This window comes from Martes martes (assembly GCF_963455335.1).
Source record: "Martes martes genome assembly, chromosome: 2".
NCBI classification, from domain to species: domain Eukaryota; kingdom Metazoa; phylum Chordata; class Mammalia; order Carnivora; family Mustelidae; genus Martes; species Martes martes.
This window is the reverse complement of record NC_137889.1, coordinates 23847708-23870776: the sequence shown is the minus strand read 5'-3', so window position 1 is coordinate 23870776 and position 23069 is coordinate 23847708. Positions and strand designations below refer to the sequence as shown.

Genomic DNA, 23069 nt, shown 5'->3' with positions numbered 1-23069 from the left:
TATTTTTATCCTCTCTATTTTTCAGAGTTCTTTTCTTTAGGAAGTGTCACAGATATAATTCAAACTTTGTGCTAGATCCTTATTTTTTTCTTTAGATTCTCCTAAAGATTCATAACAAGCTTTTATTTTTCACTTACATATAGTGCAGGAGGTGTTAAAGAATATCTATAATTCTAAATTGCACAGAACCATGTTTAAATACATAGTGTACAGACAAAAACAGTATTTTGGAATCTTTGTAATTTTCCATGCATTTTTATTTATCATGGTCTTTGCATGTCACTGATTTTATTTAATGGTTTATTGACTTATTTTTTTTGTAGATGTTGACTAGTAATGAAAAATAAGCAAGTACAACAGAAGTTACAATACTTAACACTGTAAATCAAAGCTAGGAAAAAGTAACTTTTTATTTCAAAAAATATTAATGCTTTTCTAAGCATTTAAGAATTATAAAATAAGTAACTTCAAATAAAACAATCAATTATAAAAAGATGTTCTATTATCCTTACGAATGGTTGGTTATGTTACATACAGTAACTGAAAATGAAACAAGAAAAGCAGCTAATTTTACCACCCAAGTAAAGAATTACAAGTGAAAGCCTTCAGTATTTTATGAATATGAATTCTCTTTTACAGCCAAATGACACATATACACTAAGCTATATCTAAAAAAAATAATAATAAGAGCAATAAAACTAAGGATATTTAAGACTAATGGAAAAAAATTAACAAAAAGTGGACACCAAAACTAAGCAGATTGTTACCTGGCGCTTCATTGCATGCATTTCTGTTAGACTGCTGTAGTATTCTCCTAGCATGTGCTGTAGGAAAGGGCAGACATAAGGATGAACATAAAATGTGTATGAATAGTAAAGACAGGGTCCATAATATGAGTAAGTGAATTTAAAAAAAAAAAAAAAAAAGGCAAGTTTCTTTAAAATTGTTTGCCTGAACTGAAATGTTATCACAAGGTATGGTTTATAATTTATTTAAAAAATAATCTTATTAGGGAAAATATCAAAAGATTTGCTATAAACGTATACAAACTTAATGTGACTGATGATGACTGTCATAATAAACTTCTGCCATTCACTCTTAGAAGCAAACACATCAAAGTGAACCTCCCACACTCCTGAGGGAGGAGAGCACTGTACAATTCAATACTAGCAGTCATATATGCTACTCTCTGGTAGTCATATAACAAAAACTACTAGTCCATGCTATAAACAATTTTAGAGTAATGATTAAAACTAAGTCTTTTTAGAAAGCGAATATTAACACAATTTCGGCATTTTTTAGAGCACCAAAATTCAATCATTGTATTTTTTCTAAGTAACAGTAATAAGGTCTGAAGTCCTATAACCGACTATCCATTATTTAGGTAACTCAATAATCCAATTAATAAGCCTTTCAATTTAGTGCCCTTCCCCAACCTCCTCCAACTATTTACTCCTTGAAGATCTCACTATTTGATAAAGACAGTAAAAGGAGATAAAAATTGTAAAATTTTGGTAAAATGCTAGGGTTGCATCAGGGAAATTGATAGTTTTGCCAAAACAATCTAGACTTAAAAGAAAGCCAGGATTAAACAACCTTCCACCCTGCCATTTCTTAGCAATATGACCTTGAGGAAGTCAGTTCAAAATACAAACAAATGTGCTGTTTCTGATTACAAAAGCAATAAATATTTATTATGAAAGCTTTAGAAAACATAAAAGTCTGAAGATGATAAAATCACTATTAACATTTTGATGCATTTTCTTCTAGTCTTTATTCATTCTGATTTTTTGTTTAAACATAGTTGGAATCATAGTTCAGACAAAACTAAATCCCAGTATTTTTTCCATTTTTGTTTCCTTAGCATAGATAAGTACAATTACTGGGATAAGGCCATGAGGTTTGAAGCTTTCCAGAAAAACTGTACCAGTTTATGTCACTAGCTCTTTACGATTCAGGGAAAAAAACAGGGATATTCTTTGACCATGTTTCCTCATCTGTAAAATGGAAATAAAACCAATTCTCAAATGAGACGAATAATTTAATTTGTAAATAGTAAAGCATAATACAAATGGTAGCTGCTACTCTCACTTTTCACCAAGGATCTTACTGACACCTGACAACTGAGGGTTTCTATTTACTGCCTCCCTCTCCATGTTTTTTTGAGATGTACTTGTTCTTTATAAATCAGGAAAGTACCAGTACTTAAAACAGCAGCAAAATGTAACTCTGTTCATTCATTCAATTAACACCTAGTAAGTGCCTACCATGTGTCCAGTACCATGGCAACATTTAAGGTATCACCTGCTGCCAAGGAATTCAAAAAAGTTGACGAAGACACTTAAGTAAATACATATAAATGTGATATGGGCAACAGAAGAGATTTATACAGGCTACAAAAGAAACGAAAAAGGAGAAAGGGAAAATTCTCTGAGCTTCGATTTGATGCAAATTCAGAGCTGCAGAATTAACAGTTTATTTAAGACCCCAATAGAGAAAAAGGTTTACAAAGAGCAAAAGGACTGGAGGCAGAAAAGACACCTGCTGAGGTGAGGAACAGCAAGATAACCACAGGAAAACTTTAGTACAGTGCCATGAAAGAGGCAACTTCAAGGCAGAGAGGATGGGGAGAAAGAGTCTAGAGGTGCAAAAAGGAGCCAAACTCTGCTGGCCAGATGTTGCATTAAAGCACTTGGACTCTACCCTGTAAGCATTGTAAAGCCAAAGATTTTAAACAGGGAATGATTTTATATCAAATTCTTATTCAGAGAAGATTTTTAAAATTTCAAATCAGCTCCAAATTAATGTCAACTATACTTTTTTGTTTAAAATTTCATCAAGAAGTGTCAAAAGCTACTATCAGAATACTAAAAAATACTTCCAGTTTACATTTCTTGGTATCAAGGAATGTATACTGTAATCTTCTAGTACATATAACCTTGCACATGACAGAAAAGTGTGACAGACCAATTGCTTTTCAAATCTAAGATGAAGAAGTCCTTAGATTAAAGCAAACCAAAAAAGAACATACCTGAAGATATTTCTGTAGACCTACTACATTTTATTATTTTTTCCAGCTGCTCATGATTCTTTCTGCTGAATACTTTTGCTTGAACAGGCTCTTCAGTCTGGGCTGAATGTCTGTTCCTACTTTTGCAAGGTTCACATGTGCTAGACATACTGGCACTTTCATACCCTTGAGTAAAAAAAGTGACAACTGTTATCAGTTGCAACTAACTCAAACTGAAAGGGAAATTGATTTCCATAGTGAAATAGCACAGGTACTCAACTCAGAATGCTGTATAAATAGAAAACAGTAAATACAATGTCTTATGACAACCTTTGGAAGGATGGGGTAACAACTAATATATTCTAACAATTCATCATCCTTTGATACCACCTTCATGAGTACATCCCAACTCAAACTATACTGCAGACCTTATACGATCCAAATTCTCTACTAGTCTCCAAGTTAACGATTTTTCAGCATTAGGAAATACAAGAAAGAATCACATCCAATCTACATAAAACGTCCATAACAGAGAGAAGAGTAATGGGCATTAATCAGGTATGTCTGCCTTCTTATAACCTGTATGCAATATGACTTGATTTAAAAGGTCTTACCCACTCATAGGTTATATATACATTAGTCTAAATTTTCCTTGCTATATGGCACAAGTTTGGAATTCAACTTTATTTTGTTTCAATGGATACTTGGTTATACCTACCCTATTCCCAATGAAATAAAATGCAGCCTTGGTCAATATATTCAGTCTCCGTATTTATTGAGGTTTATTTCTGGGCATTCTATCTGTTTAATTTATCTATTCCAATGCCATCTTCATTCTTTTAGCCAAAGAAGTTTTACAGAATGCTTAAACACCTGGTAAGGCAAGTCCTATGTAGGTAGTTTCTTTTCTTGGCTATTCTTAGACATTTGTCCTTCCCTATAAGCTTTGAGATTTTTTTTTCCAATTTCAAAAACAGTCCACAGGGATTCAAAACAGAATCACATTAAAAGCACTTATTAACTCAAGAAGAACTGGTATTTAATAATTTTACACAATTTTTAAGAACACGGTTTTAATACTTGTTCAATCTTGCTTTGTATTCTTCAAAAATGTTTATAATTTTTTATAGATCTAGTACTTCCCTTGTTAAATTTATTCCTAAGAATTTCCCCCCAATGGCTTCGGATACTACTATGGGAAGACTATTTCCCCCCACTTCCATTCTACTGAGTATTACTAGGATAGAGAAAAATATTTGCACACTTATTTCATAACCAGCTGCTTTACTAATTTACTTTGTTAACTTTAGTAGCTATTTTCCAGTGTTTCTTGGGCTCTCTCAGGAAAAGTAAAAATTTGTTTTCCTCCTTTTTCAATATTTATGCCAATTATTTAATTTCTTGTCATAATATTTTCCAAACAATGTTAGATAACAATGGTGGTAGAGAGGGAATCCCTGATTAATTTCTAATTTTGATGTAGATTATATTTGGAGTATTTTCATTTACAATGTCATTTGTGACTGGCATTAGCTAACAGCTTTCATTATTTTAATTATTAATTAAATTAATTATTATTAGAACTGACTTCAAATTTTATCTCATCTACCGCTATGATTATATGACTTTTGTCCTTCAATTTCTTGACATGAAAATTATGTTGACAGATTTCCTGATAAGGAACCATGGTTACATTTCTATAATAAACCCTATTGACAACAGTCTGATACTCTTTTCGATATACTGGGAGATTAAATTGGCTAATATTTTACTTCTGAATTTATATTCTTTCTCTACTTTTTTTTTTTTAGATTATTTATTTATTTGATAGCGAGACAGTGAGAGAAGAAGCACAAGCAGGGGGAGTGGGAGAGGGAAAAGCAGGCCTCCCGCTGAGCAGGGAGCCCGATGTGGGGCTTGATCCCAGAACCCTGGGATGGTGACCTGAGCCGAAGCCAGACACTTAACGACTGAGCCAACCAGGCACCCCACGAAAGTTAATTCTTTTTTGTTTTAATATAATTTTTTACTTTTTATTAACATATAATGTATTATTAGCCCCAGGGGTACAGGTCTGTGAATCGCCAGGTGTACACACTTCATAGCACATAACTTCCCCAATGTCCATAACCCCACCACCATCTCCTTACCCCCCTCCCCCTGGCATCCCTCAGTTTGTTTTGTGAGATGAAGAGTCTCTCATGGTTTGTCTCCCTGATCCACTGTTTTCTTTCCTGAACTGTTATCTCCCCTTTTCACCTTTCCCTATAAAGGTGTCTAATCTGATTCATATGTTGTTTCTGTTGTTTTCCTCAGGTAAGATGCACCAAGATCTTTTCACTGTGACAAGTGAAGGCTCTAGTTTGAATATAGGATTCTTGAGTTGCAGTACTTTTTTTGGACATTATTTCACTTTCTTCTATTTCTTCTGTTGTCTGATGTCAGTTTGGTTCTTTTTCATTGTATGAAATTTGTTCTTGCAGTCTGGAAGCTTACTAGATTTTTACTTTTTTCTTGGAATTAATCAATTTTGTCAGAATACACATAGAGGTATGTGTATCTTTTACCCCTTACCTCCTGGCTGGACAACAGTTAGGTGTTTTGATCTGCAGTCTTCAGTCTTTCCTCATTAAAGATTCCCTTTTATTATTATTTATTTAATTAGTGCCTTTCCACCTGTTTTTTTTCCTCCTTTAGAATTCCCTGTATATCATATCTCCAAGATTTGTCATCGAGCCTCTAATCATTTTCCTCTTAGTATTTTCTGCTCTGTACAACGGCGTTAATTCTTCCCCTCAAGTTTCTAGGCCAGTAATTTGGGACTTAATACTATCCTCTTTTTTGAACAGTCTAAACATTAAATGTTCTACAGAATTTGTTACAACTCAATCTGCCTGTTTTTTATGATTTTGTTCAAGTGTGTATATCCTTCAATAACTGCTTTTACTCGCTTTTACCTGTTCTAGTATTCTGCTTCTATCTTCTCTCTGCCTACTGGTCCCTTTTACATGCATTTTTACATTCACTGGGCTAGTCAGGACTCATATCTGTCCTTAAGGCTGGACCCAACTGCTGGATAGCTGCCCTGGCATACTGACAGTACTCTTGGAAGTCTCATTCCTATGGTAAAGCAGTGTTTTTGTTAGCAAGTTGTCAGACATCGAGAAAGTAAGAAGAAGCTTCTCTATTCAGTCTCATTGGCTGCAAAGGCAAATGCTCTCCCATATGCAAGGTAGGGGGGATGCCACCTACTTGTACTTTCCCATTAGTACCTTGAAGTGACAAAAGCCTGCTATTCTTGGAAGGAAGGGAGGTGTCAAGAATAGGAGGGGCCTGGATGTTGGCCTGCCAACCAAGTTTTCTCTGGGAACGGTAGAGCTCTGATCTTCGCCCCTGACGTTCATTGAATGAGCCAACAGAATCTAAAGCCTTGCTATTACAGTCTCCAGACCACAAAAGCTGCTCTGCGAATAACAAGTAAGTTCCCAATATACTGTCAGTTTACTCTCTGTCATATCCAATCTGGAGTTAACCTTCCCTTTTTATTTTTAAGGCTGTCATTCAAGTTAGGACTTTATCATCTCATACTTGAGTTCCTGATTTCTTTTTTGGTCTCTCAGACTGAAGTCTAGCCGCTCTGATCCATTCTGCATGAAACTTACTGGAAAAGGAGCCCTCTTGGGTTACTTTTGACCTTACCATAAACAGGTTCAGCAATAAGGTACACAACTGCCAAAAGTAATAGATAAATAGAGAATTAATGAAGGTTAATGATACCTCAGAGTTACACTGGCTAGGCCAGCTAGTCTACTACCACCACCATCACCACATAACGGTCATTAGAGGAAAGGTGTGACCTCCTATCCCATTTGTCACTCTGTACCTTGCACATAATCTGTTTTTCTCAGCACCAGTGGTGAGACAGTCAGAAAAAAGAGTACTTCTAGTTGTGTCTCCACTTTAGGGACACAGCTTAGCCGTGTCCTCTAGTGGCACCCTGAAGACCTTACACATATCCACACAGGCCACAAAGGTAAAGACTGAACTGCTACTGAGCCTAAGTCTTGACAGAAGGCCTGATGATCCTCCTGGAGCACAGAACACAAGAACACAGGAGGCTTGTGAGGAACTGCTACTTCGCCATCTGTAAATCTGTCATGAAGAGGTTCTCATCTCCTCCTCATTTCTGAGGAAAGAGGAGACCTTTCTTTCTCACACTCTGAGGACACACCTCCAGACTACAGAGTGGTCAGTAGCTGCAGCACAACACTGGCTCCTCAACAACAGGGGTCCCACTACTCAGGCTGTAATGGTCACCTGGCCTCTTTGGTTTCAGTCTTCCCCTTGTGGCCCGCGGGACAAAGAACACAGGGAGCGGGGACTTCCAGCTACCCTCACTTTCTCTGCCTATGTAAATAATCAGCTCTCTGAATCTAAAAAGGACTCTTTCTTTCCTGGCCACATCTATCAGACCTTGCCCTTCCTAACAATTGGCATCCATTTCATCTCAATCTTCATTCATAAACAAAGGAATGGGAAGAGAAAAGAAATGAAAAGACTCAGGGATGGTTACAGTATATTAACAGTTCTATCCAATTTTCCAAGAAAAGAATGAAGAAGATCTAGATTATAGGATCCCACTGCTCTCTGATAGCATCAAAAAAGGAAATGGACCTGGGAGAGTGTAGCCAAATTACAGGTCTGATACCTGAAGCACACAGAAAGGCAAGGAAACATGATCAACTCAGAAAGTCTGAATTGGAATATAAGTTTAAAAGATGATTATCACTATCACATAATTTGTAAAACTTACTTCACATGCAGTGGTATGTAACTTTACATATAAAGACCTTCTAAAGATTAATATACCTCACCATCAGTAGAAACAAAGTTCAGTGAAGATTTAGCATGCTACCTCTGAAAACTGTCCCCAAGTGCAAAAACAAAAACAGTTCAATCTAGTAGATCTGGTACAGCATAACTGGCTGTGCTGCCTCTCTCAAGAGAGCAACTCAAGTCCCACCACACTGGTCTATTTCTCATATCCTATTGCCTTCCCCAACTGCTCTCATCTTCTTTTCCCACCTCTAAATTTTTTTTCATTGTTACTACAGTTTAGAATGCCTTCCAATATTCTCTACATCCACCTATATTAAAGACTAGTAAATATCCTATTTTCTAAGAAATCATCGCTATTCTTATCCCATAAAATAGCAGCGGTCTAGATCAGTGCCTCTCAGACTTTAATGGGCACATTTTCATATTGAAAACATCTAGAATCTTGCTAAAATGCACACTGAAAAGCAATGTGTATTAATTCAGTTGGTATAAGGTGGGACCCAAGAGTGCATTTTTAATAAGCTCCCAGACAGATACTGATGCTACTTGTCCATGGTTCCCACTTTGGATAGCAAGGGTTTAGCTGACTGATTTGATTTTGCTACATATTAGCTTGACTCTGCATGTATTAGTTAGATTCTGCTATCAAGTCTTTGATTTTTGTGTGTGTGTGTCTTAAAGTAGGACTTTCACTGACAGATCATCTTGAATGCCTGTCGAACAAATGTGTATATTACGTTTCTGGCAGGTATTTTTATACTTGTAATGGAAGAGAGCACATAGATCAGAACATCAGTCTTTGCCTTGAAGCAAAAAAGCTGACTTATATATACGGAACCGTAATTCCTCAAAATAAAGGGATTTCAAAAATAAATATACCAATTATCTCTAGGTTTAGGTAGATATGGCCATTTGCTGGCTTAAGGGTTGCCTAAGACCCTGCTACTTAGAGTGAAATTCACAAACCAAGATCAACAAGACATGGAAACTTGTTAGAAATATAGACCTTTGGGTCCCTACCCAGACAGAATCAATCTGCCTTTAAACAGGATTCTCATGGAGAAAAATTAAAATTTAAGAATCATTGTCCTAGCACATTCAACTGGCTGAATGAGAAAATGCTATAAAATAAGTTATTAGTGTTTCTTCATTTATTCATATGGCCCCAAAAAAGCATTTCTGTTGGGGTAAGGTAATAGAAATAAGAAGTTCAATGAGTTACCCAAGGGGCCACTCTCTAAACATGGCCATGGTTCATTATCTACTTAAGTGTTCTCTGGTGGCAACAAGAGCAATCTTGGAGAAAGCAGCAGTTGGATTTTCATTCATTTGTATCACTAATCTGCTACATAAAATCAGCTCCTCCAAAACCTATAATGATAAAATATTTTCAAAGATAATAACATGTGTGCTGGGAAAACTATCATCCCTGTTCAAATTTGCTTGTTTCATCATTGAATCAGACTCTTCAGATGGGAGTAGCGATAGGAGCCAAGGACATGAAGGTTATAAGAAGAACTGAAATGAAATAAAAGAGCAGGTAGTCTTTCTTACATCCAGTTTTCATCAGATTTTTCAAATGTTTCACTAACCAAAAATGGCTAATATGAAGGCTGCAAATGTTTACAAGTGGATTTTTTACCATAGGGTTTCCCAAGACCTCATATCCTTGCATATATTGGGAGCTTCCAAAAGAGTTAGCTGTATGTGGTGACTTTTCAAACTTTTCTAAGTCTTAAATACTTTGTCCTTAAGCACTAAGTACAATCTCCTTGAACCCAGAACCTCTCAAAAAGCTGAAAAGCATCCCTAGCAAACTTAAAGGAGGATCCTTTAACTCTAATAATATTCCAGATTCTAGTTAATAAAACTATTTCTACCTAGCATTAGACTTGAATAAATCCTTCAAAATTCAAAAAACCTATTTTTTTTAAATGGCATGTAGTTAACACTATTAAAAGAACTTTGATAGGCTATCCAATGACAAGATTCAATAAAATAAGGGTTAATGTTTCACCTTATTAATTTAATTTCCTTAAGGACTAAGAGCAAACTTGTTTTAAAAGTGGTTTCACCAGAAGTCATAACAAAGTGTTGGATATAGGATAAGATGTAAAAAGAATGTAAAAAATAGAATGTAAAAAGAATAAACAACAGTAAAAATTCGGCCCTTTGGCAACCTTTAGTAACCTACAAGATTTACAAAACATCTTCTAAGCTTAGAGTAACCACACACACAGGAAATATAAGAATATCTACAACATTAAACCCTATTTGATAAATTTTATATAAAAACTTATGAAGGTGACTAAAAATAACTTTATTCAACTAGGCCTAGAACAGTGCTTATCCATTTGGCCACAATGAAATGAAGTATGTCAACATGCCAGAATAAAGTTATCAACATTTATACCGATCAATATTCAACAAATTTTGCCACTTACCAATATTTTTAACTCTGCTTTTCAGCTGAGTAGAATGCCTTTTCTTACTCTTTGATTTAGGAGTTTTATCTTTAGATGCCAGGCTGGCCTGTGCAGATGCTTTCCTTGTCTTGAATGTTTTGGTTACTGTTGTTGGATCCACTGGGTCAGGCATACTGCTAAAGCTTTCTAATGACTCTTCATCAAACTGGCGTCTTCTCCGGCTGGTGTCTAATTGATTCTTGCGATTACTATTTGTAGTTTTCTCTACAGACACTGGAAATCCAGTCTTGATAAATGGTTTTTCTACATCACCTTCTTGGTCATATAACCATGGTGTCCTACTGTTTTCCACCTCCTCTTCAGGCTGTTTTTGATTCCTTACCAATGAAAATAAATTTTTACAGATAATGATGAAAGAGTTCTATGTTTACTGGAAAACTGCAGATACAGTAAATAGATTTAGGCAAATAAAAACATCAACAGGCCCTAAAAACATTTTCACAGAAATACACATTAAATATGTAAATATTATACAGGTTAATGTACTTAAATACTTTAAATATTTTTTTGAGAGGGAGAATTTTTTTCCTTTTAAAGATTTTATTTATTTGAGAGAGAGAAACAAGAGTACAAACAGAGGAAAGGACAAAGGGACAAGCACGCTCCCCACTGAGCGTGGAGCCCAACAGAGGACTCAATCTGAGGACCCTGAGATTATGACCTGAAGTCTGATGCTTAACTGACTGACCTACCCAGACACTCCAGAGAGAGAATCTTAAGCAGGTTCCACACCCAGCGTGGAGCCCAAAATGGGGCTCGACCTCACAACACTAAGACATGACCCGAGCTAAAATCAAGAGTTGGATGCTTAACTGAGTCACCCAGGGACCCCTTTAAACTTTAGTATCAGACCCTTCTCACTAAACCATTTTCACTGGCAAAAGCTGCAAACAAAAGATCTAGCACTCATGATGAAAAAGAGTGGGAAAGAAAAATTTTAAAAAACGATGGAATATACAAGAAAAAAACAAAACACTTGGAGAAACAGCTGAGAAAGAGTTGTATGTAGTAGAGGGTTTGGCAATATACACAAATCTGTGTCACCAAAAGCAGTTCAAAATAGAACTGGAATTGGTGAAAAAAATTGTCCATGCAACTCATAATTTATTCCTTCATTCATTAAGTACAGTTTATTTCTGTTGGTCTGGTGTCATTTTCCAAATTTTATCTGCTGAACACTGACATCATTTAATATGTTAACAGGTATTTACTGACCATCTAAATTTGGCAAACAAGAAACAAAGTTAAACATGTCTGCAAGATTTCTCAAAACTTTAAACATGCCAATGTCCTATACAAATGTCTTAGTAGTGAACATAGTGAACAAAACGTCCAAAATTTTTATCACAGAACCTGACATGAACAATAGTGTTCTGAAGAACATGATTTAGGAGACACTGACCTCCAGGTTTCAAATTAACACAAGATTAGCAAACCTATAGTCTGCAGGCCAAATTCAGCCTACTATCTATTTCTGTATGGCCTAAGAGCTAAAATGATTCTTTTTTTTTGAAAGGAAAAAAAAAAAGATTTTTTAATTTGTTTTTAAGAGAAAGGGTAGGGCAGAGAGAGAGGGAGAGAAAGAATCTCAAGCAGATTTAGCACAAAGCCCAACCTGAAGCTTGCTTGGTCCCACCCACGAGATCATGACCCAAGCCAAAATCAAGAGCTAGACACTCAGTTGACTAAGCGACCCAGGTGCCCCTAAAATGATTCTTACAAAAAGTAAAATAAAATATTCTTATATTCTTACATGGTTGAAAAAAATCAAAGAAAGAAAAATTGTTTGTGACAGAAATTATGTAAAATTCACATTTCAGTACCCATAGCTCAGGTGTCATTGGAACACAGCTGCTTGTTCACATATTGTTTATGGCTGCTTTCATGCAAAAATGGCAGAAATAAATGGTCTGCAATATTTATCATCAAGCCCTTTCCAATATAAGTTTTCTGACCCCAGCTCACTACAGTGTTTCATCTGACCTCTTGTTATCTCTAGCCATTAAAGTCAGGGAAGCTACCTATTTAACAGACATTTTGGGGAGATGAGGTCTAATCTGAAGTAGGTCAAATATCTCAAATAATATTATATATCCAAATCCACCCTTTTTTACTATTAATTATATATAAAATGTGAATAATAATAAAGTAGGGACCTTCCAATAGCAAAGCTATTCACTAAAGCTTTAAACAAATGTTTATTGCTTATGATGGAAATTCATTCAACCATCATTTCTGAATGGCAACTGTGCCCTAAACACCATTAGGCTCTGACAATGGAGTACTTTTAAAGAGCAATAGGATGTTTAATTGAAAGAAGTGGTTAGTAGATCTAAGAAAAAGTCAGGGAGGTCAACCATAGGATCCCTAGAGTCAAATACAGTTGAATTCTAAGAGGTTTTGTTTAATCAGGTTAAAAAAAATCTATGATTTAATAATTAAATAGTGCCAAAATGATTACTTAAGTGCTCCAAGACATGCCCAATAATACAACTAAAGAGAAAAGTAATGTGAAGTTTATATTTTTAAAGGTCTACGAAGACAAAATCAAAGAGATACTTCTTACAGAAATATAGGCTGAACTGACCTCTAATTTTTCATCCTAAAAAGTTTTTTTCTGAAGTAAGTACGAGTAACAATAAAAAGACTATAGTTTTACCAGCTGGCTATCAAAATCATTTTCTGGACTAGCACAATCATTAAGAATGTTATTTATTTAGCTATAAATATACAGAATGATTGACCTGACTCAACCAACTAGTCTTTTACATTGAGTCAAAAATTTTATGTGGGAAGACTATCCTATTAAAAAATAACAACACTGAGGAAAAAAAATACGTTAACACTGAGAAACAGAGAAAGAAATCCTGACTATGACTGATAGCATCTATAATCTAATAGTGCTCAACATTACATTTAGATAGGCTTTAAGAACGTATTCTAATCAGGAGCTATGAATCAAGGAGCCATCACTTTACAACTATCATCTAGTAGTTAATATTAGTTTCTAGCCCTAAAGTGAACTTAAGGACAGATATCAAATCAAGGCAAGAGACATTTTATGGGTCAGGCCTTATCCTTCACTCTGATCAAAACAATGAATTATTCCTGTTATCAGGATTAGTGGCAGATGTATGCCTGAGACACCTGGTAAAGTATCAGTTTAATATTCTCAATGCTAACAAGCCAAACAATAACAAGCATCCTTCCTAACTGTGTTTGCAAATTACATATAATTAGATATAATCATATAAGTAGCATTTAAGAAAATAATGGATTAAGTTCACAATCAAGTACCTTTGTTTTTCTGCTCCAACAGAAGAACTGCTTTCAAAAGGTTTTGGAAAAGCCATATATTCTGTTTTCCCTGAAGAATTCTGGGCTAATGGTTGCTGCTGTTCAGTGGGTGTAGAAATATTCTGAGAAAAATCTCCAAAATTAGAAGGAAATAAAGGGCTGAAATTCATACCTAATAAATAAAAGAAATGGTTAAGACAACAATAAAAGAAGTACCTAAAGGCCTTAATACAAAATTAAAAGACAGTTTTAATTAAATGTGTCACTCAAATCCACCAAAACAAGTAACTGTTAAAATAAACTGATAATTCATTTGTTCAATCACTGTTTACAGTTCAGCCCACCAGCTTCTTGGCATTGATGACTGAACAAAGTAACAGGTAAATGCCTACAAGTGTCCGGTACCCGGTAAGCTAATGAATGTCAAGTACTATTACTTCTAACTTTTCAGCTCTGAAGGGATAAGGGTTATTTATTTACATGTTATTTCGTTTAATGCTCAAACAACACTATGGACATAGGTATTAAATTAATTTTACCAGGAAGAAAACTGGCTCGAAGATTAAACAGCTAGTAAATGGAAGAGGAGGTCAGATCTCAGGTCTGCACAACTCCAAAGCTTATATTCTTTCCACTCTACTTTAACTGGAAAACTAGAATAGAACTAAGTTCTTACCACACAGTGCCGTATGAGATATATTTGCAAGGAGCTACTAACAACTTGGTGCGGGAAAAGGGGTGAGAAAAGGCTTCATAATATTAGTTTGTGAAAAATGAACAGTCTTTGCCCAGGGCTGCCACAGGCATAAGGCATATCAGTGTAAAGGAACTGCCTGAGCTATTTTTAATATTATCTGTTACCTAAAAGCCACGCAAAAAACGTTTGCTGCCAATATTCCTCAGTGCTCAAGAACTAAAACGCTTGTTAAATGTGTTAATGCTATTATTTTTATAATCCTGCTAAGAAAATACACTGCTATTTTTATTGATTTATATTCACAAAGCCCTCCAGCCCTTCCAACCCTTTTTTCTCCTCCTATATTCCCTGGCAAACACCTTCAATTCCACTTCCTTCATGACTCAACCTCATCTAACTGATCACTTAATTTATTCTACCTCTACAAAGTCTTTTGATTTACTCCTAGTTCTGTACCCCTCCTGCCAATGCCTTAGATCAAGCTGTCCTTTCTCTGGTATTACTACAACAGCCTTCGGTTTCTGATTCACTATTGGATACTCTTGGCTCCTCTCTCAAATCTCTGCAACACTATTACTAATGTGATACTCCTAAAATAGAAATCTCATGCTATCCCCCTGCTCAAAATCCTTCAGTGACCCCTCTGGAAGGCAAAAGAAAGTCTAAGCTCCTTTGAATTGCACAGAAAGTCTCTGCTGCTCTCCAGCCATATCAATTACTCTTCCCCTGCTAAGGCCCTGGACACTAGCCATACTTAATGACCTCTAAATTCCCTATGTGATACACTCTTTCACTGCTTTGTAACTCCCAGCGGATCCACTGATTAGGAAGTCCTTTCTCCTCTAATATCCCTGGAAATAAATTTTGTTCATTCTTTAACATGCTTTCCGGAGGGAGTGGGGGAAGAGACCTGCTGATAATTTCTTGCCCTAAGGAAAGGCAACTCCCCTCATTTGTACCACTGCTACTGTCCCCATGGCACTGCACTGAGCACCTACTGACATGCTTAGCTTCCTCACTAAATTCTAAATGACTTTAAGCATTCATTTCATTCATCTGAATCCCATTTATATGGTATCTGAGACATAACAGGTGCAGAAAAAATAAAAGCCAAAGCTAAATAAAATTAAATTTAAGCCTAAGCTAAACCTTAGTCTATAACGTATCCTCCCTAACCACATAGTGACTGATGTGCAGCGGCCACGGGATAGGTTAATACCCTTTTTCCTTAATAAATAGTTGCTAAATTAATTCAAAGGTATAAGACTAAGCAACCTCTCATAAGTAGTTGATTTAATTTCATTAGCAACCATTGCAAGCTTAAGTTTTCACCACAAAGAATCAATGTAGAAAAGTTTGTAACTTTCTTTGCATACACCTCCTACCATTCCAGAAGAGACCAATTAAACTCCATGCAACAGACAAAGAATATTCTCAAGCACTTTGCATTTATTTATTTCCTCTTAAGTTTTTAATCACTTACCTGGTGCAAATGATGAAACATTAGTAAATCCGGGTAAGTTAAACAGATTTACAGGCTGTGATGGAAAGCTGAAAGGACAAAATAAACTGGGAGAAGAAGGGTGTGATGCACTGCTGCCTCTTTCCTTGCTTCCGGGTTTTTCTGGGTGCTGATTTTGTTGGCGCATAAGTTCATTTAGCATTTGTTTCAACCTACAAATATTTAATAAGTTAGTAACTTACAAATCAGTTATATTACTATCTGTTTACAGTATCTTCATTAAAAAGTACATGTAAAATGTGATTCAAGAGCATGGAAAAGAGATGGACTGTTTTAATATTTACTACAACAAACATCTGCTTGTCCTGCAGGCTTACTTCAATAACTTGGCCTTTGAAACAAGAACTGCACTTACCACTGACCAGATAAAAAGCATAACTATAAGAAACTCAAATATTTTTGTTATTAAGAACTTTACCGGGGCACCTGGGTGGCTCAGTGGGTTAAAGCCTCTGCCTTCAGCTCAGGTCATGATCCCAGGGTCCTGGGATCAAGCCCCACATCTGGCTCTCTGCTCAGCAGACAGCCTGCTTCCCCCTCTCTCTCTGCCTGCTTCTCTGCCTACTTTTGATCCCTCTCTCTGTCAAAAAAATAAATAAAATCTTTAAAAAAAATAAAATAAAATAAAATTTAAAAAAAAGAACTTAACCAAGATATAATTTACATATCATACAGATCACCTGATAAAAGTGTGAAGTTGAACACTGAAAATAAAAAATTTTTTTAAAGATTTTATTTATTTATTTGACAGAGAGTGAGGTCACAAGTAGGCAGAGAGAGAGGGAAGCAGGCTCCCTGCTGAGCAGAGAGCCCGATGCGGGGCTTGATCCCAGGACCCTGAGATCATGACCTGAGCCGAAGGCAGAGGCTTAACCCACTGAGCCACCCAGGCGCCCCGAACCCTGAAAATTTTTAAAAACTAAAGTCTACAGTATTAAAAGGGAACATCGGGCAAATCGTTGTTAGTAAAATTTATGGGTACAGAGAATGTTTGAATATTCAATTCTGCTCTTGTCCTTTCCCCCTAGAAGATAACTATAAAACACATGCTCAGCTTTAGCATTTACTACAGTTTTACTGCTCCTAAGAAACACATTACCTTTGCACATTATTCTGTTGCCATGTTAGCTGAGTATAGCACTGGTTCAACTGGTGCATGATAAGGTGTACCTGGGGGGATGCAACATTGCTCGGCATCACACTGTAAGGACCCGTGAGAAGAGTTTGTAGCAGACAAGACAGCGTCTATGGAAAAACAAATTGTCGTAACAGTTACTGATGACTTGAGTAAAATGTGCATGCTTTAGAAACAAGATATAAAAAATGCACTTTCATAGTAAACTTTACCTGCTGGTCTTGCATCAAAGTCTGACAAATATTGACACTGAAATCAAGTTGTTTCTTTAGCTGATTAATTTGTTCTTGCCATTGTTCTTTCTCCTCTACATAAGAGAGTTCTGACACCCAACGAAGGTTTTCCTGACGCTGCATGCTGATATTCTGCTGTCTTGTCTTAGCTAAAGGACGATAATTTCCATCTGCTGAAAAAGGGCGATTGTTCTTCCACCTAACACAGATTTAAAGAGCTAGGTCATCAAATGTAATTATTTGGTTTTTTAAATCTGGCACTAAATCCTGATACCACAGTTCATAGACCAACATTTTCTTAAGATCAAAGTTTAAGTTCAAAGGACTTCAAAAGTATGGAAATGAGGGGGAGGTGGTTGAGGGAAAGGGAATTACAGATTTCTAGCCTAGTGAATTATCATTTTTTTCCACTCTTTTTTAATGTCTTACACAGACAAATCCATGTAATTCTGTATTCTACAAAATGAAAATATTATATCACAAGCATTTTTCCATTCTTCATGCTTTAAACTTAGCCACATGACATTCCATCATCAAGCGGAACTACTTAACCATCTTCCACTCATGAAACATTTTTCACTGTTAGAAATAACAATGTAATGAATATTACGTTGCTAGGTCTTTTTCAGTATCTATGATTTTCAGTTTTGCTTAACTCCCCAAAAAAGCAGCCAAGATCAAAGCTTATGAATCTTAATCCAGTCTAGTTGGGATCTATCTTGACAAAACTCTTATGATACAATAAAAAATATATTTGGTCTTTGTCCCAAATTCCCAGCATAGAGCTCCCAAAACTCCTGGCACCTCCTGAAACCTAGAAGTGTCTTTTGTTATTCACAATGGACCCCCTTGAACCATAGCTAAGTTTATGCTAATGACTCTTAGAGGCCCTAGATAGCTTCAGGGTCTGGTCACTAAAAAAACCAACCAAGTGTTTAGAGGGTTGGAACTTTCAGCCCCACTGCCAACTTCAAGAGGAGGAGGGTCTGGAGTGACTTTAATGGCAATGGCCAATGATTTAATCAGTTGTGCCTAGGGAATGAAACTTCCACAAAAACTCCTTATCAAGCTGGTTAGGAGAGCTTCTGGGTTGGTGAACACACTGAAGTGCTGGGAGGATGGCGCACTCAGAGAGAACATGAAAGCTCTGTGCCCCTCCCCCCACCCATCCCTTGTCCTATGCATCTCTTCCATTCGGCTGTTGCTGAGTTGCATCCTTTATAATAGGCAGTGTTCGTGAGTTGTTCCAGCATATTATGAAACCTGAGGAGGGCTTGTGGGAACCCCCAAATTTTCAGCAAAGTCAAACAGAAGTGTGAGTACATGGAGACTTAGACTTGCAACTGACATCTGAAGTGAGGGCAATCTTGTGGGACTGAGCCCTTCACTTGTGGCATCTGCCCTAATTCCAAGTAGTGTCAGAATTGAATTAAATTATGACACCCAGTTGGTTCAAAGAATCAGAGAAGTGCTTAGCGTCGCAAAGACCTGAGACTTCGGGAATCAAACAAAAAGTTGGAACAGTGAAACTAACCTATTCTTAGTTTCTTTTATATTGTAAGAGTTATGATTTGCACTGTTAGGAGGATACACAGAAAAGTTATCATTGGAACTAGCATCTTGCTCTTCTTCTTCCTCCTCTTCATCCGTCCGAACAACTCCTTCAGAAAGATAACCATCTTCATCTCCTTCTTCATCCAGTGCACACTGAGTAGAACCGCCCCAAGTTGCCATTGTTCTAGAGATAAAGAGATAAAAAATAAGAGATCATTTTGGCGACTGGCTAAATATTTTACCAACTACTGTGCCAGACACTGTACCATGTACATATGTATGCATGTGAAACATGTTTTGCTTATAAAATTTCACTGAATTATAATACCAAGATGGGTGGTACTCTCTCCACTGCTAATATATGAAATATGTTTATTCTGCCTTCCACAAAACAATTCTTCAAATAAAAAACTAGTATCCCCTAGAGGTTTTTCCTTAAACTAAACCCCCTCAATTTTTAACTTTACCTTGAGTGACAGTTTTCTAGAACAGAGCTGTCCAAAAGAACTTTCTGTAAGAGTAGTAATGATCTATACGCATGTATCCAATCAGTAACCACTACATACACATGGCTAATGAGCACTTAGAATGTGGCTGGTGTGACTGAGAAAATGAGTTATTAATTTTATTTAATTTAAATAGGTACAGGTAGGTAATGTAATGGCTGTCACATTGGAAAGCATAATTCTAGAGCCTTAGTTCCCAAACCTAGATGCTTATTATGAAAAATATCCAAAGAACTTGTCCAAAATTCAGATGTGTGGTACTCCAAAACAGAAAAAAAATACTACAAAAATAATTTGATAAATAAAGTACATTTAGGACTTCAAAACAGAATAAGTTCTTCTATGAGGAACAGAAGTTTGATGCAATGTTCCAGGAATGCCATCTGAGGATATCAAAAGGTAAGGTCACAACAAATCTGAATTTCCAGATGTTAGCTCTGAAAACTCTCATACAGATAATTAACCAACCTTACAGATGGACAATTTTTTGGAAATATTCTAAATACAGAAATTTCAAATGTAAATCCTAAAAACTAAATGTTTTAAAGCAATTACTTTATCTTTTATTTTTTTATTTTTTATTTTTGAGAGAGCACAAACATGCAAGGATGGTGTGGGGGTGGGAAGAGCAAAGGAGAGGGACAGAGAGAATCTTAGGCAGGCTCCATGCTCAGTGTGCAGCCCAATGAGGGGCTCAATTTCACAACCCTGAGATCACGACCTGAGCTGAAATCAAGAGCTGGATGCTTAACCAACTGAGCTAACCAGGCACCCCAAAAAGTGAATTTCCTAATCCTTAGGGAATTTACAAATATGAGACTCCTCATTTAAGTAAAAATGTCCTTATTTTTGGCCTGATAGGGAAGTACTACAAAGTAACTTTTTTATAAAACTTAACTAGGAACATAAGGCTTATACACTCAAAGAAAATCTGTATCACCATCTGATCAAGTACCTTAAGAAGTTAGAACAGAAAACAGCTGAATTTAGTTAAATTGAACCACAAAGGTGATGCTTGAACAGTAGCCTCAGTGAAAGAGCAGATTTGAGCTGAGAGGGGAAATGAAGCTGCCCACTCTACATGTCTTTGGTAGGTGATGTTAAAAAAAAAAAAAAGATTTAAACACCTCTCTTACTTTTCTGTTCTACTCTGCTGAGGTGTACACAGGTTCTCAGATCCATCACTTCTCAATGACACAGCCATAGGAGATGTAGTTTCGGCTAGACCTTGCCTCCTCTGATGTTCTGCCATGAGCGCTTCAAGCTGCTTTCGCCTCTGTCGTAGCTCTTCCCTTAACATCTCATGTCTTCGCATTTCTAACCACAGCTATTATTTTAAATGTCAGAATTGAGTTAGTAAAAATATATGGATTTGTTTTAGCCTTAAAGAATAAAATACAAAGACTTCTATTCTCACTCTATTCTTTTTACACTAAGATATCCCATGGTTAAAACAGTATTTTCACAGTAAGAAAAAATTAGGCATGAAATTTTAATGAAAGTAGTGGCCAAATACACTTCATCAACTATTTAGAGAAAGGTATAATGTTTTCTACAAATAACATATAAACAAAAGGCCAAAGAACAGATCTTCCTAACTGAAATGATTACTGTTCGCTCCAACTATTCCTTAAATACAATTCTGCCAAATATTTGCTAGTAACTTTGAAATTATTTTGAAAAGATCCCAACTTAATAACTTTTTTGAAAAAATAAATTTCCTCCCAGCTAAAAGACACAAAACATGCTGCATTTAAAAACATGTTTCATAGGTATTCAGTTTTCTTTCTTTAAGATGTGACTTAAGACTCGGAACAACAAGTACAACATACAATACCTCGTTATCTACTACTGAAGAATCTTCAGGCTCAAAACCAGATTTGCTTGTACTGGTTTCATTTCCGTTAACAGCTGGGGTTGAAGTAACAGCTGGGATATATTTTTTTGTGGGACAATTACCCGCACTAGTGGCTGAAAGCTAAAAAAGTATTAATAAAAACCATTATGAGGAATTAAAGCGATTATGTTAATTTCATAAAAGCAGTTATTTTACCATTTCTCTGGGGCTCTAGTACCATACTGAATTAGTTATTATCAGACCTCAATTGCCATCATGATCCAAAGAAAGCCTGACTTAAGAAAAAAAAGATGAAAACACAGGGTGAAGTGGATGAGTAGCAGCCAAGCCTCAGGAACAACAGAGACAAGAGGGATAAAATGCTACTGTGGAAAATTTCATATACTCAAACCCAACTCTTGTATCTATTCCTCTGGACATTAGCGAGAAGGGAAAAGGATCAGATAAAATAGAAAAGGTTAGAAGTCTAGGACAACAAAAAAATGTTACAGAGAATTATCATGGATGTGTTTCCCTTTCTTTGAAAACAAAACCTGAGGAATAAAGCTAACCAAAACATTTTAAGAAAAATCTCAAAAAGAATTGGTGTTCACTTCCTGTATTAACTATACTCCTACTCCTGATTACCTGAAATGTTCAAATATTACTCATTCTTTGTTCAGTCTCAAAGAGTACTACTTAATAAGCAAACTACAAATATCTTAATTCATTTCTTTAGGTAATTCATGATGGTTTAAGGGCTTTATTATGTAATTTTAGGCCAATAAAAGTTGGAAATGCAAAGCTGAAATCAGAATATTTTAAGTTTTTGTTTTTTTTTTTAAATTTATTTGACAGACAGAGATCACAAGTAGGCAGAGAGGCAGGCAGTGAAGGGGGGTAGGCAGGCCCCCCACTGAGCAGAGAGCCCGACACTGGGCTCAATCCCAGGACTCCAGGATCACGACCCAAGCCAAAGGCAGAGACCCTAACCCACTGAGCCACCCAGGCGCCCCTGAAATCAGAATATTTTAATTTAATAGTTACGAATACCCATGTTCTGAATCTAAAGTAGCCCAACAAGTAAAAAATAGAAGTAATCAGAGTCAAATCCTATGTGCTATCTTTCATAGTATAAATTCACATCCCTAACCCCTTTCATTAGTTCATTAGTTTTATTAATCATAATACTGATATAAATTGTGTCACCTCAGTACTAGAAAAGGCAAAGGTACTTTCCAATGACATTAGATTTTAAACATCTTTTATCATATAAATGTAAAGAAGGAACGTTCCTAGTTACCTGTAAGTCAGGACATGCCTTCTGCAATGCTTGAATTTTCTCTTGAATCTCAATCAGTTTCTTTCTTTCTTCCTGCAATTGTCTGAGTTCTCTCTGTTGCTGCTGTAGTTTAGCCTCATAAAATTTCTCTCTATAATTAAATTGACATTACATTTACAGATTCCAATAAATCTGATGATAGCATTAAGCACGACCTAATACAGAACCTAGTCAAATAAGTACCTTCTCTATAATAAGCACAAAATTTTTATTTAATGAAGCCCATGAGTTTAACATACCGCGCCTTCTCATTTATTCCAGCATCTTTCTGTGTTTTATTGGCATTTCCTCTAGTGTTATTTGCATTTTGTTTGTTTTCTTCTTCTGTTGGGTAGAAATCATCCAAATTTGAAGTATTGGTAGAGATAACTCCATGATCTGCAGCATCATCATCCTAAAAAGCATCATTAAATTAAAATAATCTTGAAATCGAAAGACAGTATCCAATTCATGCCTTAAATACCACTGTTCAATAAAATTTACATAACGTAAAAATTAAAGTAGTATATTAAATACATGATTTTTAGAGAATACTGAAGTTCATCCCCTACCAATGACATAAAACAAAGTGCTAAAAGAACAAAAAAGTACATTTATAATCTGAGCTGCCA

At 35.9% G+C, this 23069-nt stretch overlaps 1 protein-coding gene across 1 annotated transcript in view; it reads right to left on the bottom strand.

Annotated features, from left to right (window-relative positions):
* Window positions 1-23069, bottom strand: part of PCM1 (pericentriolar material 1) — an 86433-nt gene that overhangs the window by 29978 nt on the left and 33386 nt on the right. Inside the window, exons 19-30 of the mRNA XM_080797196.1 lie at window positions 22698-22852; window positions 22420-22549; window positions 21117-21257; window positions 20416-20606; window positions 18754-18957; window positions 17199-17418; window positions 16951-17096; window positions 15813-16003; window positions 13633-13804; window positions 10294-10652; window positions 3032-3196; window positions 768-824 (exon numbers count right to left, since the gene is read on the bottom strand). Of these exons, the coding sequence (XP_080653322.1) occupies window positions 768-824; window positions 3032-3196; window positions 10294-10652; window positions 13633-13804; window positions 15813-16003; window positions 16951-17096; window positions 17199-17418; window positions 18754-18957; window positions 20416-20606; window positions 21117-21257; window positions 22420-22549; window positions 22698-22852 (2131 nt within the window). The remainder of the gene's footprint in view (window positions 1-767; window positions 825-3031; window positions 3197-10293; window positions 10653-13632; window positions 13805-15812; window positions 16004-16950; window positions 17097-17198; window positions 17419-18753; window positions 18958-20415; window positions 20607-21116; window positions 21258-22419; window positions 22550-22697; window positions 22853-23069) is intronic.